The sequence below is a fragment of the Quercus lobata genome, chromosome 4, assembly GCF_001633185.2.
Source record: "Quercus lobata isolate SW786 chromosome 4, ValleyOak3.0 Primary Assembly, whole genome shotgun sequence".
NCBI lineage: Eukaryota > Viridiplantae > Streptophyta > Magnoliopsida > Fagales > Fagaceae > Quercus > Quercus lobata.
In genome coordinates this window covers 83,082,774-83,101,991 of record NC_044907.1, presented here as the reverse complement: position 1 = coordinate 83,101,991, position 19,218 = coordinate 83,082,774, and the positions used below count along the sequence as shown (strand labels likewise).

Genomic DNA, 19,218 nt, shown 5'->3' with positions numbered 1-19,218 from the left:
GGAAATAAATAAATTTTTTTTTTTTTTTTTTTTTTGCCGTTTGCCACATCAAAAATTTTCATCCAATAGATAACGACAAGGACTAAATTAATACAACACTAAAAGGTTAGAGACCAAATTGACACAATTGAAATGTCAAAAACCAAATTGAAATATGATGTAAAAGATAGAGACCAACTTTGTAATTTACCCAAGAAATTATTAATGTAGCCCTACCCCAATCATGCATTTATTCACAATAAATAAAATGCACACAAGGAATATATTCAAATGAGTAACACTACAGCCACAAACTATTTTAGAACATTTTTACAAAATGTTGATGTGGCTAACATCTTATTGGTTTTCATTTAGGCCCACCATTAATATTACATTTTCATGTACCAATAATTACTCATCACATCAGCAGTTTGTAATTTTTTTTAAAAAAATTGTTTATATCTCTAGCATTATTCTATTAAAAAATCACATCACAAACACAAAAGGAAATTGCTTTGAAATTCAAATTAAATTAGATTCAACCAAATTAGAAAACGAGCAATCAAATCAAAGATGTCAGGTTTCATTCTTGACCTATTACGGAAATGATTATAAACAAATCATAGAAAATAAGTAATTGTCATTTATTAACTCAGTTCTCACATGTCAAGCGCAACGGTAATAGCAGATAAATTAGCGAAGTTAGCTAAGATCCTGTATGAACCAACAATTTGGGTTGAGGATATCCATAGAGATGTAGCTACTCTTGTAGTTTCTGACAGAAGTTTTCTGTCCTATTAATGAAGTTTCACGATTGGTTTCTCAAAAAAAAAAAAAGGAAAAAAAAAAATCAATCCTAGAAATTTAAAATCAAACAAGTCCCAGAATCTATAGAAAACAATCAATTTAATAAAGACACGATGTTCTGCTCATTCTAGGTGTGGGCTGTGTATGCATCCTGCTTACAAAAAAAATGAAATCTTACATTTTCATATTGAATTAACTGAAAATGTAACACATAAACTAAAAAAAAAAAAAAATGAGAAACACTAACGAATAAATATGATGAACTTACGGTCAGATTAACACATATCAAGAAAGGTCATGATCATCACATAAATGAAACAAACATTCAAATAAAATACATAAACAAATTCATGCGGATCGCATTTAACAAAGTAAGTTTATCATTGAAGGGAAAACTTACCACGTCTATGGATCACGGATTTGAAGCTTTTAACCGATCCCTCAGTGCCTACAACAACACAATGAGATTAAGAATACAACAACAAAATGAGATTAAGAATGCAAGGAAATGGAAGAACTCTTTAGATTTTCACTAATCATTACTCAAGAATAAAAAGATTATTAAAAGAGGTTTATGAAAACAAGACTGAAAACCACTTTCTATGTATAGGACTACTCGAGTGGTTTCCAAAGCCTAAAAATTTGCTAGTTTTGTGTGCTAGTGAGATAGAGAGATAAGAGAAAAGTAAGAGAGAGATCTAGAAGAATGATAGCCTAAAGTGTGACACCCCAACTCTTCATTGGCAATATATTGTCTTTTTTGGGAGTGACACAAAGTCTCTTCCTCAAGGTTTTAAAAGGCCTCTTGCCAATTAGAGTTCAAGGCTCTCAGATAAGGCTAAAAACCTCTTCTTACCTAGGCAATGTGGGAATAAATCAAGATTTGGTTTTTCCTCACTTCGCCCCATTTAAAAGGTTATTAAATAAGAGGTAGAATGGAGAAGACATAGATCGAACTTAAGAACTCTTGTTCTAATACTATATTAAATTACCGATTGTCCTCAAAGTTTAGACTATTAAAATATGGTAAATTTTAATCATTTAATCATATATACTTCTAACATATATTACTAACTATACTTTTGCACGCCATATATGTACATGCACCATAAAAAAGCCTATGAAAAGTTGAAAACAAGCGAGGTGGTTGGAAAACCAAAATAATGCAAAGATTGTAAAGAAGACCCCAAAATTTTGAAGAACCAAAAGAGATAATGAGAGATATATTCCGGACAGTGGAAAGAAGATAAGATAGGCAAAGAAGAAAGAAAAAAGAATCAAACTATAGGCGTTGGGTCAGTTAGAGAGAAAAGAAGATGAGGAAAGAAAGAGAGGAAAAAGAAAAGAAAAGAACAGGGGTTGGGCACAACTCTATCTCAATTGAAACAGAGAGAACCTATTCACAATTAAGATTTTGTTTTCTGAATCTGGCAATGTACAAAGTGTTATGTTATTTCAAAATTTATATTAAATGGCATTGGATATAGTTTTTTCATTTATTTATAATATTTAATTTGAATCATGAGATAAATCCATTTAAAATGAGGAGTGAGAGAGAGAGATTGGTAGTGTTAGCAGAAAGAAATAAGTCAAGAATAAGAGAAAGAAGAAATAGATACAGGAGAGGGAAGAGGTTAAAAAAAATATATTGTTTAGAACTTTTTGAAATGGTTGGAAACACTTACATACTAAATATGGTATGCCTCTAGCTCCAACTCACCCAAATGGTGCGATGGTGAAAATATTAGTTTATATTGAGATTGTTGGATATTGAAATATATCGTTCTTATGGAGGAATTGAATTAGTGAACTTACTACCAAGAGAGGTTTCCAATTGAGATATCAAACGTTCAAATCCCTCCTCTTGACTATTGAATTATTAAAAAATAAAAAATAAAAATCAGTGAACTTACCATTGAGAAAAGGGCTTGAATCGTTTGATGATAGAACAAAAATGGATGGTGGCTCACTAGGGCCGGGAAGAAACTCCCACTTACCGGTCCAAAATCGGCATCCAGTGTCATTAGGAAACCAAGAAGTAAAAGCCACACAACCACAGTTGTTCCAGCAAATTGCTCTGCAGTCACTGATGCCAAGACTCGAATTATAGTTGGCTGAAAAATCTCCAGCTACTAAAAACCCAGCTCTAAGATGGAATATGTCACCATGATGCCTACACACTGGCTGCTTCCATCTCTGACACCCTCCATTAGTGTTATAACCATAACAATTATCAGCTCGAGCAAGATCTTGTCCTTTTAAATCCTTTAATTGCCCCATGGTTGTAAGCAACCATTCTGACCTCTGGCTTTGATTGCTATTGACGTAGGTGAAGGAATCTTCGTCTTCATTTGAAACAATGATGAAGTCATATATCAAGATTGTAGCCCACATCAGAAAGACAGAAAAGAAATGAAGCAAAAGAAGAAAGCAGCGAAGAAATGATTTTTCTGTCTAAATGACATTAGTGTAGTATAGTTGTTGTAGTTTTGTATTTTCTGTATGTAAGCTACTTGTAGTTTTTCATGTATTTAAGTTGAAGGAGTCACACACGTGGAATAACAAAAAGTCACACGTGCTGTAACTGATTTGGGATGTAATTGATTTTCCAGGCCTCTGTTTTTGGTATTTAGACGCAGAGCTTGTACAGATTCATTATTGAATTGAAATCAGAATTTTTCATTCTCTCTCTCGCATATTGTTTCTCTATTTCTTCTTCAAAGTTTCTGTACTTTCTTATATCATACATGGATGTTACCTCTGGTGAAATATTCTTAAATGTCTTACCTCTCAAGACTCCACTTGTCCAATAAACCACCCCATGTTGCTTAATGATCAATTGGTATCCCTTGGGGTCCCATTCAAGAGCCAAAGGCCCTGGAACTGGGATTTCATCAGTTAACCATGATGTGAGTGACCAAGTTTGGCCAGTTTTGTGCCTGACCCCTAATTTCATTCCAGGCAAAAGTGTGTCGGCAGGATAATCAAAACTTTGCCATAAGACCCTTTTAATTGATCCGTTTGATTGAACTTCTTTTAATATAAAATTGCCTGAATCCAATAGAGTAGCAACAGTATTTTTGGTAGGTTGAGGAGGAGAGTATAAAACTATAGGATCCCCACCTTTTTGTACAATTTTCAATGTTCCATTGTTGTCCAAGGTAAGCATGCCTGAATCAATATCTATATCTATATCTATATAATAGCAGAAGCTGAGAGAAAGTGAAATCCTAAAATTAAGGATGCGTTGACAAATAGAAAAAGTGAGCATCTAAAATTTAGACACGTTTAAATTAAAAAGCGTTACATTATGTTGTTTGACAATCCTACGCACCGTTTAAAAGCCTCTTATTATAAATATAAAAAAATTAACCGGTTAAAATTGTGCACCAAGATAGAAATAGAGAGGAGCGATGTGGGCACGGAGTGTAACAGAGTAAGAGAGAGGCGATGAAATCAAAAACTTCAAAAAACGATTTTGCAGACCCAAAACACCGTTTACCGCAAAACAAAACCCAATTCTCTTCTAAAAACTGAAATTAAAACCCGTGACTCCTCTGTCTTCTCAGAAAGATTGCTACATGGAGAAAGGAGAAAGAGAGATCAACAAAAAAGAGAGACAGAGAAATAGAGAGGCAGAGATAGAGAGAAGGGCGCCGCCCAGATCTCCTGCCATCACTGTAAGGGCGCCTTCCGTTTTTCCTACTATACAGAGATGAGAAGGAGACAAACATTGAGAGAACTATCATTGGTAAGCTTTTCGTCTTTTTCATTCTTTCTTAGATCTGGGTATGGGTTAGGGGTGGCAAATGGGCGGGTTGGGTCATAAATGGGTTGGGTCATAGATGGGTTGGGTGTATAATTATCCATTTATCCATTTATGACCCGTTTATATATAAATTAATTATTCATTACCAACCCAACCCATTTAATTAGTAACCCACCCATTTAACCCAATATGACCCAAATACCTCTAAAACTACTTGAATACCTTCTTGACCTCAAAAATACCCATAAATACCTAAAATGATGCAAATACACCTAAACTTCCAAAATTACCAATATACCCTTGGACATCCAAAATTATCCCAAAATACCCATGAAACCTCTAAAATGACCAAAATACCCCTGATATCTCTAAAATCACCAAATATGCTTAAAAACCACTAAAATGACCAAAATAGCCACTGAAACCCAAAAAATGACCAAAATACCCCCCAAAACTCAAAAAATGACCAAAAGTACCCTTGAAACCTAAAAATTACCAAAATACCCCCCAAAACCCAAAAAAAGACCAAAATACCCTCAAAACCCAAAAAAATAACCAAAATACCATCAAAACCTAAAAATGACCAAAATACCTCCGAAACCCAAAAAATGACCAAAGTACCCCCAAAACCCAAAAAATGACCAAAATACCCTCAAAACCTAAAAATTACTAAAATACCCCTAAAACCCAAAAAATTACCAAAATACCCCCGAAACCTAAAAATGACCTAAATACCTCCAAAACCCAAAAAATAGCCAAAATACCCTCAAAACCCAAAAAATGGCCAAAATACCCCCGAAACCCAAAAAATGACCAAAATACCCCGAAACCTTAAAAATTACCAAAATACCCCCAAAACCCAAAAACTCACCAAAATACCCCCAAAACCTAAAAATTACCAAAATACCCCTGAAACCCAAAAACTAACCAAAATACCCCCAAAACCTAAAAATTACCAAAATACCCTCGAAACCTAAAAAATTACCAAAATACCCCCAAAACCTAAAAATGACCAAAATACCCCCAAAACCTCAAAAAATACCAAATACCCTTGAAACCCGAAAAATGACCGAAATACCCTCGAAACCTTAAAATGACCAAAATACCACCGAAACCTAAAAAATTACCGAAATACCCCAAAACCTAAAAATTACCAAAATACTTTTGAACCATAGAAATTTACCGAAATAACCCTAAAACTAAAAGATGAGAAAAATGCCCTTGTAACCTAAAAAATAGCTAAAATACCCTTAGAATCTAAAAGATAATCAAAATAACCCTGAAACATAAAAAATTACCGAAATTCCCTCGAAACCTATAAAATGAATGAAAGACTCTTAGAACCTTTAATTTGTCAAAAATATCCTTGAAACATCCAAAATACCCTGAAACCTCTATTTCGGTAATTTTAGATGTTTCAAGTGTATTTTGGTCATCTTACATGTTTAGGGGCATTTTGGTCATAATTTGGGTTTCAGGGGTTTTTATCGATCATTTTTTTAGGTTTTGGGATTATTTTAGTCATTTTTTAGATTTTTGGGGGTATTTTGATCATTTTTTAGGTTTCAGGGTATTTTGGTAATTTTTTAGGTTTCTAGGGTATTTCAGTTATTTTTTAGGTTTTAGAGGTATTTCGGTCATTTTTTTAGGTTTATGGAGTATTTTGGTAATTTTTTAGGTTTAGGGAGTATTTTAGTAATTTTTTAGGTTTAGGGTGTATTTTGGTAATTGTTAGGTTTTGGGGGTATTTTGATCATTTTTTAAGTTTTTGGGGTATTTTGGTCATTGTAATAGGTTTTGGGGTTATTTTAGTCATTTTTTAGGTCTTGGGGTATTTTAATCATTTTATAGGTTTCAGAGGTATTTTGGTCATTTTTTAGGTTTCGGGGGTATTTTTGGTAATTTTAAGGTTTCAAAGGTATTTCGGTCATTTTTAAGGTTTAGGGGGTATTTTGGTCATTTTTTAGGTTTAGGAAGCATTTTGGTCATTTTTTGGGTTTTTAGGGTATTTTGATAATTTTTAGGTTTTGGGGATATTTTGGACATTTTAGAGGTTTGGGGGGGGGGGGTATTTTGCTCATTTTAGAGGTTTTGGAGGTATTTTTCTCATTTTGTGGGTTTTGGGGGTATTTTGGTCATTTGAGAGGTTTTGGGGGGTATTTTGCTCATTTTAGAGATTTTGGTCATTTTGTGGGTTTTGGGGGTATTTTGGTCATTTTTTGGGTTTTGGGGGAATTTTGGTCATTTTTTGGGTTTCGAGGGTATTTTGGTCATTTTTTGGGTTTTGGAGGTATTTTGGTCATTTTTAGGTTTTAGGGGTATTTTGGTCATTTTTTGGGTTTCAGAGGTATTTTGGTCATTTTTGGGTTTCGGGGTATTTTGGTTATTTTTTGGGTTTTGGAAGTATTTTGGTCATTTTTAGATTTCGGGGGTATTTTGGTCATTTTTTGGGTTTTGAGAGTATTTTTCTCATTTTGTGGGTTTTGGGGGTATTTTGCTCATTTTAGAGGTTTTGGGGGGGTATTTTGCTCATTTTAGAGATTTTGGAGGTATTTTGGTCATTTTGTGGGTTTTGGGGTATTTTGGTCATTTTTTGGGTTTTGGGGGAATTTTGGTCATTTTTTGGATTTTAAGGGTATTTTGGTCATTTTTTGGGTTTTGGAGGTATTTTGGTCATTTTTAGGTTTTAGGGGTATTTTGGTCATTTTTTGGGTTTCAGAGGTATTTTGGTCATTTTTTGGGTTTTGGGAGTATTTTGGTCTTTTTTTTGGGTTATAGGGGTATTTTGGTTATTTTTTGGGTTTTGGAAGTATTTTGGTCATTTTTAGATTTCGGGGGTATTTTGGTCAGTTTTTGGGTTTTGGTGGTATTTTAGTAATTTTTAGGTTTTAGGGGTATTTTGGTCATTTTTTGGGTTTCAAAGGTATTTTGGTTATTTTTTGGATTTTTGGGGTATTTTGGAAATTTTTAAGTTTCGAGGGTATTTTGGTCATTTGTTGGGTTTTGGGGGTATTTTGGTCATTTTTTGGAGTTTTAGGGATATTTTGTTCATTTTTTTGGTTTTGGGGGTATTTTGGTAATTTTTAGGTTTTGGAGGGTATTTTGGTCGTTTTTTAGGTTTCGAGGGTATTTTGGTCATTTTTTGGGTTTTAGGGGTATTTTGGTCATTTTTTGGGTTTTTGTAGTATTTTGGTCATTTTCTAAGTTTCAGGGGTATTTTAGTCATTTTCTAGAAATTTAGATTTTATGTTGTTTATTTAAATTTTAGATGGGTTTAGTGGGTATTAGTGGGATTATCCATTTAGACCCATCTAATTAAATAACCAAATGGGTCCTTACCCATTTAACCCAAATATTCAAATGGGTTGGGTTAAGACTTATCCAAATAAGGTGGGTAATGGGTGGGTTCATGGATATGGATAAAAATTGCCACCCCTAGTATGGGTATGAAATATGAATTAGTTTTGAGAAATTTGGTTGGATTGATTTTTATTTAGGTATTTGGGTAATATTAGGTTTTGATTTGATTTTTTAAATTTTGGGTTTTATATGATTTAGGTTAAAAACGGTTAAAATTAAATACGAAGGAAAGGTCAATTGAGGAATTGAGAGATATGGAGATAGAGAGAGAGACAGATACAGATACAGAGAAATAGAGAGACAGAGATAGAGAGAGAAATAGATACAGTCCGGTAAAGGTTTTTTATTTTAATTTTGTTTTTCTTCTTTTTTTTAGATCTGGGTAGAAGACAATATTTCAATTCCCTTTTGTTATTTCACGTGACATACCCCCTGACCAACATAATTATTCACGCAATTGCATTTTTTTAACTTTAAAGTTTGATCAACTATATTAAGGGGTTGCACTAAACACCGTTTAAAGGAATAAGAGAGATTTGTTTTCGTATTAAGGTCTTGCTTTAAAATTGGTTTTGATCAACGGTCACAATCATAACTAGAGAAGAAGAAGAGAAAGGCGGTGGAGCAAACAAAGGCAAAGAAAGGAAAATATTTTTTTTTTTTTTAATTTTTTCAAATCCACAATTCTTATAATATTGCCAACAGGTATAACCCAAAAAATTGAAAAACAAAATTGTTGGATATTGTTGTGTTTTGCTATATAAAATTATGAATGAAATAATTAATTTTTAAATGTCAGTTTTAAAATATTTTTATGTATTTCTGTTTTATTTAATAAAACTCAATTACTGGATATGTAAATTCAAGTGCTATTTGGGAAGATAGGAAGTAGTTTGTTTCTCTTAATATTTCCCAAGTTTTTTCTTGCTTAATTTTTGAAATTTAAATATGCTTGATTAATCTTTTTCCTCTTATAACTGATGCTTTGATTTTAGTATTTTTTCTGTTTATTTGGTATTAATTTTTCAATCTACCTAGGGAGGTTTAATTAATTTTTGGTTGGTTAGAGTGCTTGGTAGACCCCATAGCATTTGCTGCTAAACATGTTGAAATTCTTCTTCTCCTTTATTATATGAGACATTTGGTAATTTTTCCTATTTGTTTGTACGACCGATTTTTCTATCTGTGTATATAACAGAAAGTAGAAAAGGTGAAGAGAGAATCAAAAGCATGTCCAACAAAGGATGTAATTTCACCATGATTGGTTGGAGATTTGGAGTTGACAGAATACCCCTTCACTTTCTTTAAAACAATCTATCACTAACACAAGTTGTATTTCTTCTTCACCTTTCTTATATGAGACACTTTGTACTTCTTTCTATTTGTTTTTAGGACTTCCATTGCTTCTGTTAAATACCTCTTCACACTGATCTTATTTTAAAATAATTTTTATGCCATTTTTTAGTGTATATTGCCATGAACAACATGAAGATTAGTTTTCTGGTGCTTATTAATTATATGTTACTGAATCACACTAATACAGAATACTTCTTTGGCCTTTAAATAGTGACATGCATTGATCTCACAACTGATATGGTTTACGTATATTGTTTATCTTAAATTTTTTTTTGCAAAGATTGTTTTATCTTAATTGATTGCACCTTGAATTTTACATATGATGTGATTGTTAGATTACCAAAATCTTCAATATTTTTCATTTTTTTCTCTTGGAATATTTGGATTCATTTTTTTAGGGTACTCCAGACTTATAATTCAAAGGTTACGATATTTAGATTGTTTTAATAGTTGGACTTCTAATTAATCTCTTATCCTATTGTCTTCAATTAGGTTTGTTGTCAATTTAGGGATTTCATTGAAATGAGGGAAACAACCTAGAAGATCAAATTCTAATTGAATTGTTATTAGGAATTTTCAGTTTTGGGGTTTTGTTCCTTTGCTTTCATGAATTTCAGTTTCATATTTTGTTTTGTTCCTGTTTTTTTGGCTTGCTATCTGGGTCATTAGAGAAGAAGGTTTATTAGATAAGAAGAGAAAGGTAGTGGAACAAACACAGGCCAAGAAGGGAAAAGGTTTTTATGGTGATTGTTGGACGTGCCCAACAACATGGTTTTTATGGTATAACGTGGACTGATTTTTTAACAACTTAAACCATTTCACACCACTTAATAAAACCCCTGAATTGCCACACCCTTAATCAAACGGCACCCACCTCAAAGAAAAGATGAATCCCCTTCATTCAGTAAAAGAAAAAACGGCAAAATAAAATCTCTTCCTCCCAATTTTCAATTTGACACCCACTCTGTTTCGCTTCTTTTCTGCAGCACCTACATCCAAGGTTAGCATTTTGTTACTTGATGTGTTATACTCTTTATTTTGATGCTTTCTTCCTGATTTATCATAATCCAGTTTTTTTTTTTTTTTTTGGTGGCATCATGGGGTTTAGCTCTTGAATATGTGTAGATAAAAACATGTTTACCCTTGAATAATGGTTGATTTTTCAATGTTGCTGAGCATCTACTATCTGAAACTAAAAAGTCTAAAACCCCTTTAATGATTGTGCTGTTTTCCGTTTGATTGTATATTTGTTTAAAGGAATGAATGAATATTTTTTGGCAGTAAATTATGTTTTTATTTATTATTATTTTATTTTTATTTATTGAATTTGATTAACGCTTTTATTTATTTATTTTAATTTTGGGTAAATTAAATAGCCAACATATTGCTTAAAATTATGTCGTTGAATATTTAGGGATTATTTACTAAAGATTGTTGTGTGGTGTACACATTAATGTTTAGATTAGTTTGTTAATCTTTAGAAAAAGCTTTTTATTTTAAAAACAAATTGTTATGTGTGATTAATCTTACATTTTTTTTGAATAAATCCAGATTAAAACATTTGCGAAACTTTGCATACATCTATAGTTTCTTTTGTAGTCTCTCTTTCTTCTTATTCACTGTATTTAAAAAAATCCTTCTTTTGCTTGTCCTTTTGTCGAAGCACAGATTTACACAGTTCTCTACCAGATACGTTGGTTTGGTATTTTGCAAGAAGAGATACCAAATCATATTGAAAGGTTTAGGTTAGCCTGATTTTCCTTTTGTTTCTCTCTTTTTTTTGGGTTACGTTTTTTTCATTTGATGTCTTTGGGTTTGAATTAGTTTTTTCCCTGCGCAATATAGTCAGAATTGTTTTTGAAGTATTTGGTTTCAATTAAATTTTTTTTCTTCAGTAAATTGACCTGTAAAAGTATTGTCTGTCTTATTTTTCTTAAAGTCTGGAACTTCAATTTTAATTCCTTTGTACCTTTTCCTTTGTCTTGGTATTTTAAAAGTTTATATGTTTTCATTATAGATAAAAGTCTATGTTACAAAAAATATATAACGAAAGCAGTTGATGAAGAAGAAATTAGTAAGCATGTATTTATATATTTGGATCTGAATTTAACTTGGTAGCTGTTCCTAATTGGTAGACTCTCTTTTGAGTCCAGATTGTTTGATTAAAATTCCCAGAAGGACCAAAAAAAATTTTTGTTACTTGCCAAAACTTGCAAATCATCCAATCCTATTTCTTAAGATATGTGGATCAGTTTTGCCAATTGAATAGTGGTTAGTAGTATTACTATTATATTTGTACTCCAGTGATTTTACTGACAAAGTCACAAAGTAGTACCACCTTAGTAGCATAGGTTGCCTGTTCTCCATGACGCAGGTCACTACCATCTTAATTATTCTTTACATCTTTTTGCATATGTGACCAAATTTACTTCTACATTTTTTGTGGATGGAATGTGTATAGGAACTCGGTTTGTATTTTGTAGAACCTGTTTTACATTGATGTTTATTAGATTTATGTATTTTCAACATCTTTTTTTTTCTTTTTATTTTTTTCACGTGTTTTTGTGGTAGCACAGAAGCAGATAAGATCATTGGTTGTTGTTCAAGAAGAGTTACTAAATTAAATTGAAAGGTCAGGATAGCATAATTTTCCCTTTGTTGCTTTTATTTTTAAATGAATGTCTTTCTCATTTGTTAATGCTTGATAATTAAAAAAAAAAACCAGAAACAGCATATGCAGATTTTCACACATGTACTTTGTAACCAAAAAAAAAACTATTAAAATTACTTTTGATCCTTTACAATGTTATCATAGAAAAAAGAATATATATATATGTATATATATAATGCAATAGTAGCATGCCAAAGATTATATATAATGCAATGGTAGCATGAGAAAGAAGGTGGATGATAATGTTTGAGAAGAGAACCAAAACAAAATGGCATGGAAGACGAAATAATTTCCAAACTGTGTGTATTAGAAATGGTCCTACACTAGCTAGGAAAAGCAGGAGAATGGTCATGGGAACAATTGGAACCATCTTCTACTAGAGTTTCATTTATACTTACGTTTGATTTAGTTGCTCTAAAGGAATGGCCAATATGCACATATTATGCTATTTCTTGAGGCGCCAGTAAATTAAAGCATCAATCATTGCAGGAAACAAAAAAGTCCATCAACATTTAGAAAATACAAATGACACAAACCTTTGAAAGTTTTCTATAAAATATTTTAGAATTGTTATGATATAATGTTTATACAATTAAAGTTTGAAGTTGGTTGATTTCAACACTCAATTAAATTGTATTATGCTATTGCTAGAATTTCATTGTATTTAGAATATATATCCTGAATATTAGTTTTAATTTTGATCCCTGATCACAACTAATTGTGCTCTAATGTGTTTCTTTATTACATTACAGGGAAAGGTTTTCTTAGACAATCTGACAACATTCTTAAATTTCTTGGATCAATGGTCTGCATTAGGCAAAACTCTGATTTTTTTTATCCTGTATTTCTGTTTGTTGTTCTACATTTTCCTTTGGTGTAGAATTTTGTGAGACTATTTACTATTGTAGTCTGATGCATTTCATGGATTAATACTACAGGATTTGAGTATCATAATATTTTAATTATTAATTATTGTTTGTGGAAGTTACCTACATTTGCTTCTACAAAAAACAAAGACAATTATAATCTCTATTGGACCGCCATAATTTTATTTTGGTAATCTTTTGTACCTTTGGAACATGTTTTGAATAATAAATTATTGGAGTAAAAAACACATAAAAAGAAAAAACACTTTCTTTTTGCTTGAGTGCATAGGTGATAGAGGAATACAAATTTTCTAAATCTATTTCTAAAAGGTCTATATAAAAATTTGTTGACTGACCACGAAATTTCAAGATTTTATTTTGGAAGTCTCTATGAAATACTCTCAGGATTCACGTCTTTTTCTTGCAAGTCATTATTTGATTTTTTTTTTTTTTTTTTTTGGTATTATCTTAATGAAAAAATGTTTATATTTTTAGTTATCATGTCTTTTGTAATAAATAAAAGTATCCCGCACATTGTGCGTAAGCTAGTATATATAAAAGCAAAGACCTCATTGTGTGAGGGTCTAAGTTTTTGCCAAGTGGCACCTCCTATGAAGTTTCTCTACAATCATCCAATTCGGCCATTAATTGACTGAGTTTACACCACAATTCTCTCTCTTCTTCATGTCTTTTAGTATACCAAATGTTTCAGTTTTCTTTTTTTTTCTAAAAAGGGATACTAATAACTAATGAGATCGGGACAGATACTCTTCCAGCATTTCTGTTGCCTAAATTACACAAATCCATATCTTTTATTTACTATAATTATTTTATTTTATTATATGGGAATCCTTATAATTTTATGGTGATGAATTTACATACAAACATCTCATAAACAAAGTCTCCCTCTGTTAGTCTTTTTTTTTTTAGGTACGGCAAGTTTTTACGTTAGTTATATAAAAAGTTTCTGCCTTTATGATTGTGTAGATGCATTAATCACAGCTTGCCTCCAAAATGATGTTTTGGTTTTTGCCTTTTTGTTTTCACATTATGTACATTATCAAAACTCTGCAATAATGATTAACGTAGGATTTTCTAAACCTTTTGACTCCAACTCCCCAACCTCTCTCTCATGCTTTGCCTTCCCCTCTCAATTTTGACCATATGCCTCCATTCTCTTTCTTTCTCTTCAAAAAAAAAAAACCTTTAATAGTTAATTTTCCTAAACTACTGCTACTCTCAAATTTTGTTTCCATACTCACAATTTTTTAAAACACTAGGCCAATGGAAGAAACCTATTGCTTTTTGTGATCTTTTGTTGTAGCCAGTGGCTATCCATCACACATTAAGTGGCCTTGACACGTATGAGTTCAAGCCATCTTTTGTTACTTTCAAAAATTCATTTCTTCACTTACAATTGGTAGGGTTAAGATCGTGAGATTTTGTGTTTTTTTTTTTTTTTTTTTGATACAAGATACAATTCTTTTATAGGTTGTGTTATTGTGTATATCGATTTTCAAAAGATGCTTGAAGTCTAGAACTAAGAAGTCGATAATTGTTTATTGTAGTGTAAAAGTCTCATTGTCATTGTTCTTTCAAGATTGTTTAATTTTAGCATATGGCTTGAGTATACTAGGATATTTTCAAAATAAACAAAAGCTAAACCTACTGTAAATCATAAATTGGATTATAGGGATCAAGCAGTTATCATTTAGGGTGGAGGGTTTTTTTTTTTTTTTTTACAAGATAGAAATTCTACTCTAGCCAAATTTAAATGTATATATGTGTAAATCTCTCTATTGGAAACTTAAACTTTAGCCCTTACCTTCCATACCCTACAAACATTAATACTTATGAAGTGATCATCACACTAAGGGCGTGCAATGATAGGGTGGAGGGGATTTAGTCAATGGCAATTGAATTTGCAGTGGAAAAACAACACAACTATTCAATCTGCATTCTTTAGACTCCAAAGCTTCTTTCTCGAGTAAGTCTCTTGATATTTCAATAAAGAAATACATATTGACTTTTTTCCTACAATAAATTGAGTTTTGGGTTTTTTTTTTTTTTTTTTTTTTGAGTTTTCGTTTAATGATGATTGTATAATGATCTATATGTTGTGTGTGCTTTCTTTTCTATGAATTTCAATAATGTATGAATCAAGGATTTTAGCATTTGGTTCATTAAGGTTTTTTTTTTTTTTTTTTTTTTTTTTTTCTAAATTTCAATTATTTTGTTTAGCTTTTGTTACTTCTTATAATTTTTTTCTATTTCTTCAAACTTATCTTACATGTTTTAGCTTGGTCTGTTTCGACTTATAATGAACTCATTACTAACAAAAAGTTCTATAACAATTATGGTATAATATATGTACAACATTCTCCAAACTTATCTTACATAAAACATTACAATATTATCCGTGATCGCACGGGCAACTTACTAGTTGTTAACAATTGGTCTGTTTCGACTGCCAAACCATACAAAAAGATTAAAAGGAAGAATTTGATCAGCCTCAGTCATCTCTGATATTGCTAAGTAGGTGTCGGTAGTGGTAGTAGTACCATCGATCCGGTGGAAGAACCCCAAAGCGAATGTCCCTTTTTCAGAAACTATGTAAGTTGAGGAATTGAGCGTATCACCAGGATTAATACTGTCACCCGCAGATGATATACCCGTAGATGATACATGTACCCACTGTGCATCATGAGGAGTCCACATACATGGGAAGAAGAGCAAGAAAACTAATTTGAAAAACTGTACGACGTTGGTATCCATGATTAATACCACTGAAGTTTTCACAAGGCTACTACTTCAACGTCTAGGAAGACTTGAGGAATAATTGGATCAATACAGTAGGCAATTTTAAAGAATGAAAGAAAATTTCTCACTGGTGTAATGATGTAATCATGGGTAAAATGTACAATAAATTTAGAGTCATGAGTAATGATGAACTTTATGGTCATCATTATATGCAGATCATCATTCACCCAAAGAATACGTTATGCATTTATTACGCACATTGATGATGAAACGTAACGGATGGAGCAACGGTCACAGAATGAGCTATGATCTCCAGACAAAGATTTTGTAATGCACTAGCCGTTGAGCATAAATGCGACAATTCATTGTCCATTAATGAGGCACATAACTATAAAAGAGAAGACAATAGAAGTTAAAGGTACACACAAATACTCTACGAAATCACTCTTAATTCATTTTCTCTCTAGAATCTTTCTCCCTTACTAACTTAAGCATCGGACGCAGTTTGACTGATGCCACATTGGCATGTTACTCTTTTCCTCAGTTCATTTCGCAGGATTCTCACCTACAGAGACGACCCCATTCACAATATCGTCCATCCATTACGACGAGGAGCTTAACCGTTAATTTTTTGCTTCAACAAGTAATAAGTTGTAAATTAAAGATGATAAAGTGATGTGGCACAAGTCAATTATAAAAAAAATGTTGTTTTTAAAATGTGTGAACGTAACTCACAATGAGTCAATGATTATGTGTGAAATAATTACCCTTGATGCAATGTAATGAACGACAGATAATAAACTTGTCAATTCCAGTGTCGCCAGTGAATGGATTGGTTGAGTCGGTGGCTTTATTTGGTCAATATTACTTGAACGTGTCTTGCAAGTAGTCTTAACTCCTTGTGCTAGACGTGAAAGACTTGCAAATAAAGTCCTAGTGGGTTTAGGACTTGTTGTAGCCGACTTAGCCTATTGTATATATACTATGTGATGTGCCGCAATAGTATATTGAGTGAGAAAGAGTTGTATTATAAGATTAGTGCAAATACAATAAGGTGCTCTATTCTTTGTGTGTGAGAGCCAAAAGTCAAGGGTGTATTTGGGGATTGGGTCTAAATCCTTGTGTTTATTATTTTTCTTCTCTTCTTTAATCTTGCGTTAGTGGGTGTATTTTCACAACAGGATTAATAATTATGTGTGAAATATGATCTCATTCACTATGGTATGTTTAGGTAAAGAATTTTTAGGCAAGTTTTGTTCATCTTAGAGCACTCGCATCAATGCTTATATAATAGAAAAATTACCACATTTTAGTCAATTAAGCACAAAATTCACTCATATCAAGGCATGCGAAATTGTGTAAAAATACATAGTTGATTTTTATTCTTTTTTTACGTATCCTGGGGATGAAAAAGAGAATGAATGATAGTTATTATGTGTGAATACAAATGAACAATTTTTAAAAATTGATATTTTAATGAAATATAGTCTAAAATATATAATTTGACGTGGTATATTTTGAAAAGTGAGTATGTAAAATAAAAAAATAAAAAAGTATGTTCTTATGTTAAAATAGACATAAATTTTTTAAAATTTTAATATGAAAATTTCATAGATTGGGGAAGGAGATAGATTTTTCAAATTTAAGCTAGGATTTGTGTGGTTCACTGATTTAGCATCTCTTAGGGTATAGAATTTTTAGGCAGGATTTAGTCAATCTTGGAAATTTCCTGGTTTAGAGCAACCGCATCAGCTCGTTTAAATTTTCTGTCTATTTTACACGAAAAAATCTACTTTTTCTATTTTACACATCTACTTTTACAAAACACCCACATCAGTTCATCTATTCTATCACTTCTTTTATTTAAATAATCAATTTTCTTAATTATTTTATTATATCTCTCAACTAACCCTTTTTATACGCGCGCTTTCTCTCCACCCATTTTATCTGATTGTTGCTCTCTCTTTCTCTACACCCATCTCTCTCCCTCTCGGTCTTTCTCTCTGTATACCCATCCCTCTCGGTCTCTGTATACCCATCCCTCTGGTCTATCTCTCTCCCTCTCGGTCACAAACTCCGGTCAGAAGCACCAATCCACCCATCTCTCTCCCTCTCGATCACAAGCTCCGGTTACAAGCACTGATCCACCCATCTCTCTCCCTCTCGATCACAAGCTCCGGTCAAAAGCACCGATCCACAGCTCCAATCAGGCTCCGATCCACAAGCACCAATCTACCTAGCTCCGATCAGGCAAGATCCATACCCATGAGCTTCGATCAAGCAAGACCCATGAGCTCCGATCGTTCCAGTCAAGCACCGATCAAATACCGATCGTTCTGATAAGCACCGATCTATCTCTTTGTTGTTTGTGTGTTTGGGTTTGTTTGTGTGGGTGTGTTTGTGTATCTCTATTTTTTTTTTTTTTTGAGCAAGTGTATCTCTGTGTTGATTTTTCTGTGTGGATGTGTTTGTGTGCATCTGAGGAAAAAGAAGAAGATGAGGAGAGGCGAAGTTACTGAGTTTGTTGAGCACGGAGAAGAGAGAGAAAAAAGGGAGCGAACGGGAAATGAATAAAATAATAAATGGACGAGCTACAGTAGCCGGTTACTGTAGCTCATGTAGAAATATACACATTTTTACACAATTTTAGAAGCACTGATGTGGAGCATTTTTGGGTCAAAATGTGTAAAAAGAGCTGTTTGTTGTATTTTGCAAAAGTTTCCATGGACTAATGCGGATGCTCTTAGGAGAATGAGAGAGACTTTTTAAATTTAATCAGGATTTGTGGGCTCCAAATCCCAATTAATTATTCCACCCAATGAGGTATCATTTCCCAATTTCAAACAAACAGCACGTCTACCAATACCATACACTGATTTTTGAAATTTAAGCCAGGATTTGTGGTTCACTGATTTAGCGTCTCTTAGGGTATAGAATTTTTAGGCAAACAAACCTAGCACGTCCAAATCCCAACACCATGAGGCATCATTGGGTTCCAATCTCACTTTCATCATAGAAAATGATTGACAAAAATCTGTGAATTGAGTTTCAAAGAAGAAACGATTTGTGGGGCTTTTGAGTTTTGTGGTCTGTTGGGAGGCCGTAATCTCGTCAACTTCATGGAAATGACTTGGGACTATAAATGCATGTCGGTCCAATGGAAGCGCTGCAAGTGGGATTCCATTTTCTTCCGTATTGACTTCGTCGTTTGCAAGCTACTCCGTCACATCATGGGTTCTATGCAAAATTTGTTTCTGTGTTGGGTTCTTTTTTTTTGCAGGGAAAATGAAAAGTTGCAAATTTTTGTTTCTCTATCGTCTTTGATCAAGAGAGATTAGGGGCTGTTTGGCACTATTATTTAAACAACAATTTTCAGTGTTTAAACAACAATAACATTTTTTATGTGTATTTCTATAACACTCAAACATATATTTTCACAATATTGAAAACTGAATAACATTACTTAAACACTGCTCTCAAATGGGCCCACTGCTTTGAGATTTCTGGCTGATAATCAAGTGAGAACTTTGCCAACGTCTATTATGGCTAGGCTGTGGTAAAACTGACATGAATGCATCATAACCCTTGATATTTGACACACAAATTACTTATTGCTGGATCAATTAGCGTATCCCTTCAACAGCTTGCGA

At 32.6% G+C, this 19,218-nt stretch overlaps 1 protein-coding gene across 1 annotated transcript; it reads right to left on the bottom strand.

The window, feature by feature from the left end:
• Positions 1–3,415: 3,415 nt before the first annotated feature.
• LOC115985958 (G-type lectin S-receptor-like serine/threonine-protein kinase At1g67520) lies at positions 3,416–15,583 on the bottom strand. The gene is made up of 2 exons (XM_031108841.1): positions 15,249–15,583; positions 3,416–3,998 (listed from the first exon to the last, which is right to left on the bottom strand). The coding sequence occupies exons 1-2, from the start codon at positions 15,581–15,583 to the stop codon at positions 3,416–3,418; spliced, it is 918 nt and encodes a 305-aa protein (XP_030964701.1).
• Between the last annotated feature and the right edge of the window lie 3,635 nt (positions 15,584–19,218).

What these genes read in the sequence shown, in the direction of transcription:
- LOC115985958 (XM_031108841.1), bottom strand. Translation starts at nt 15,583, where the DNA reads ATGGATACCAACGTCGTACAGTTTTTCAAATTAGTTTTCTTGCTCTTC. An exon ending in AGACCAATTGTTAACAACTA is followed by an intron (nt 3,999 to 15,248) that starts GTAAGTTGCCCG and finishes ACTTTCTCTCAG; the next exon opens with CTTCTGCTATTATATAGATA.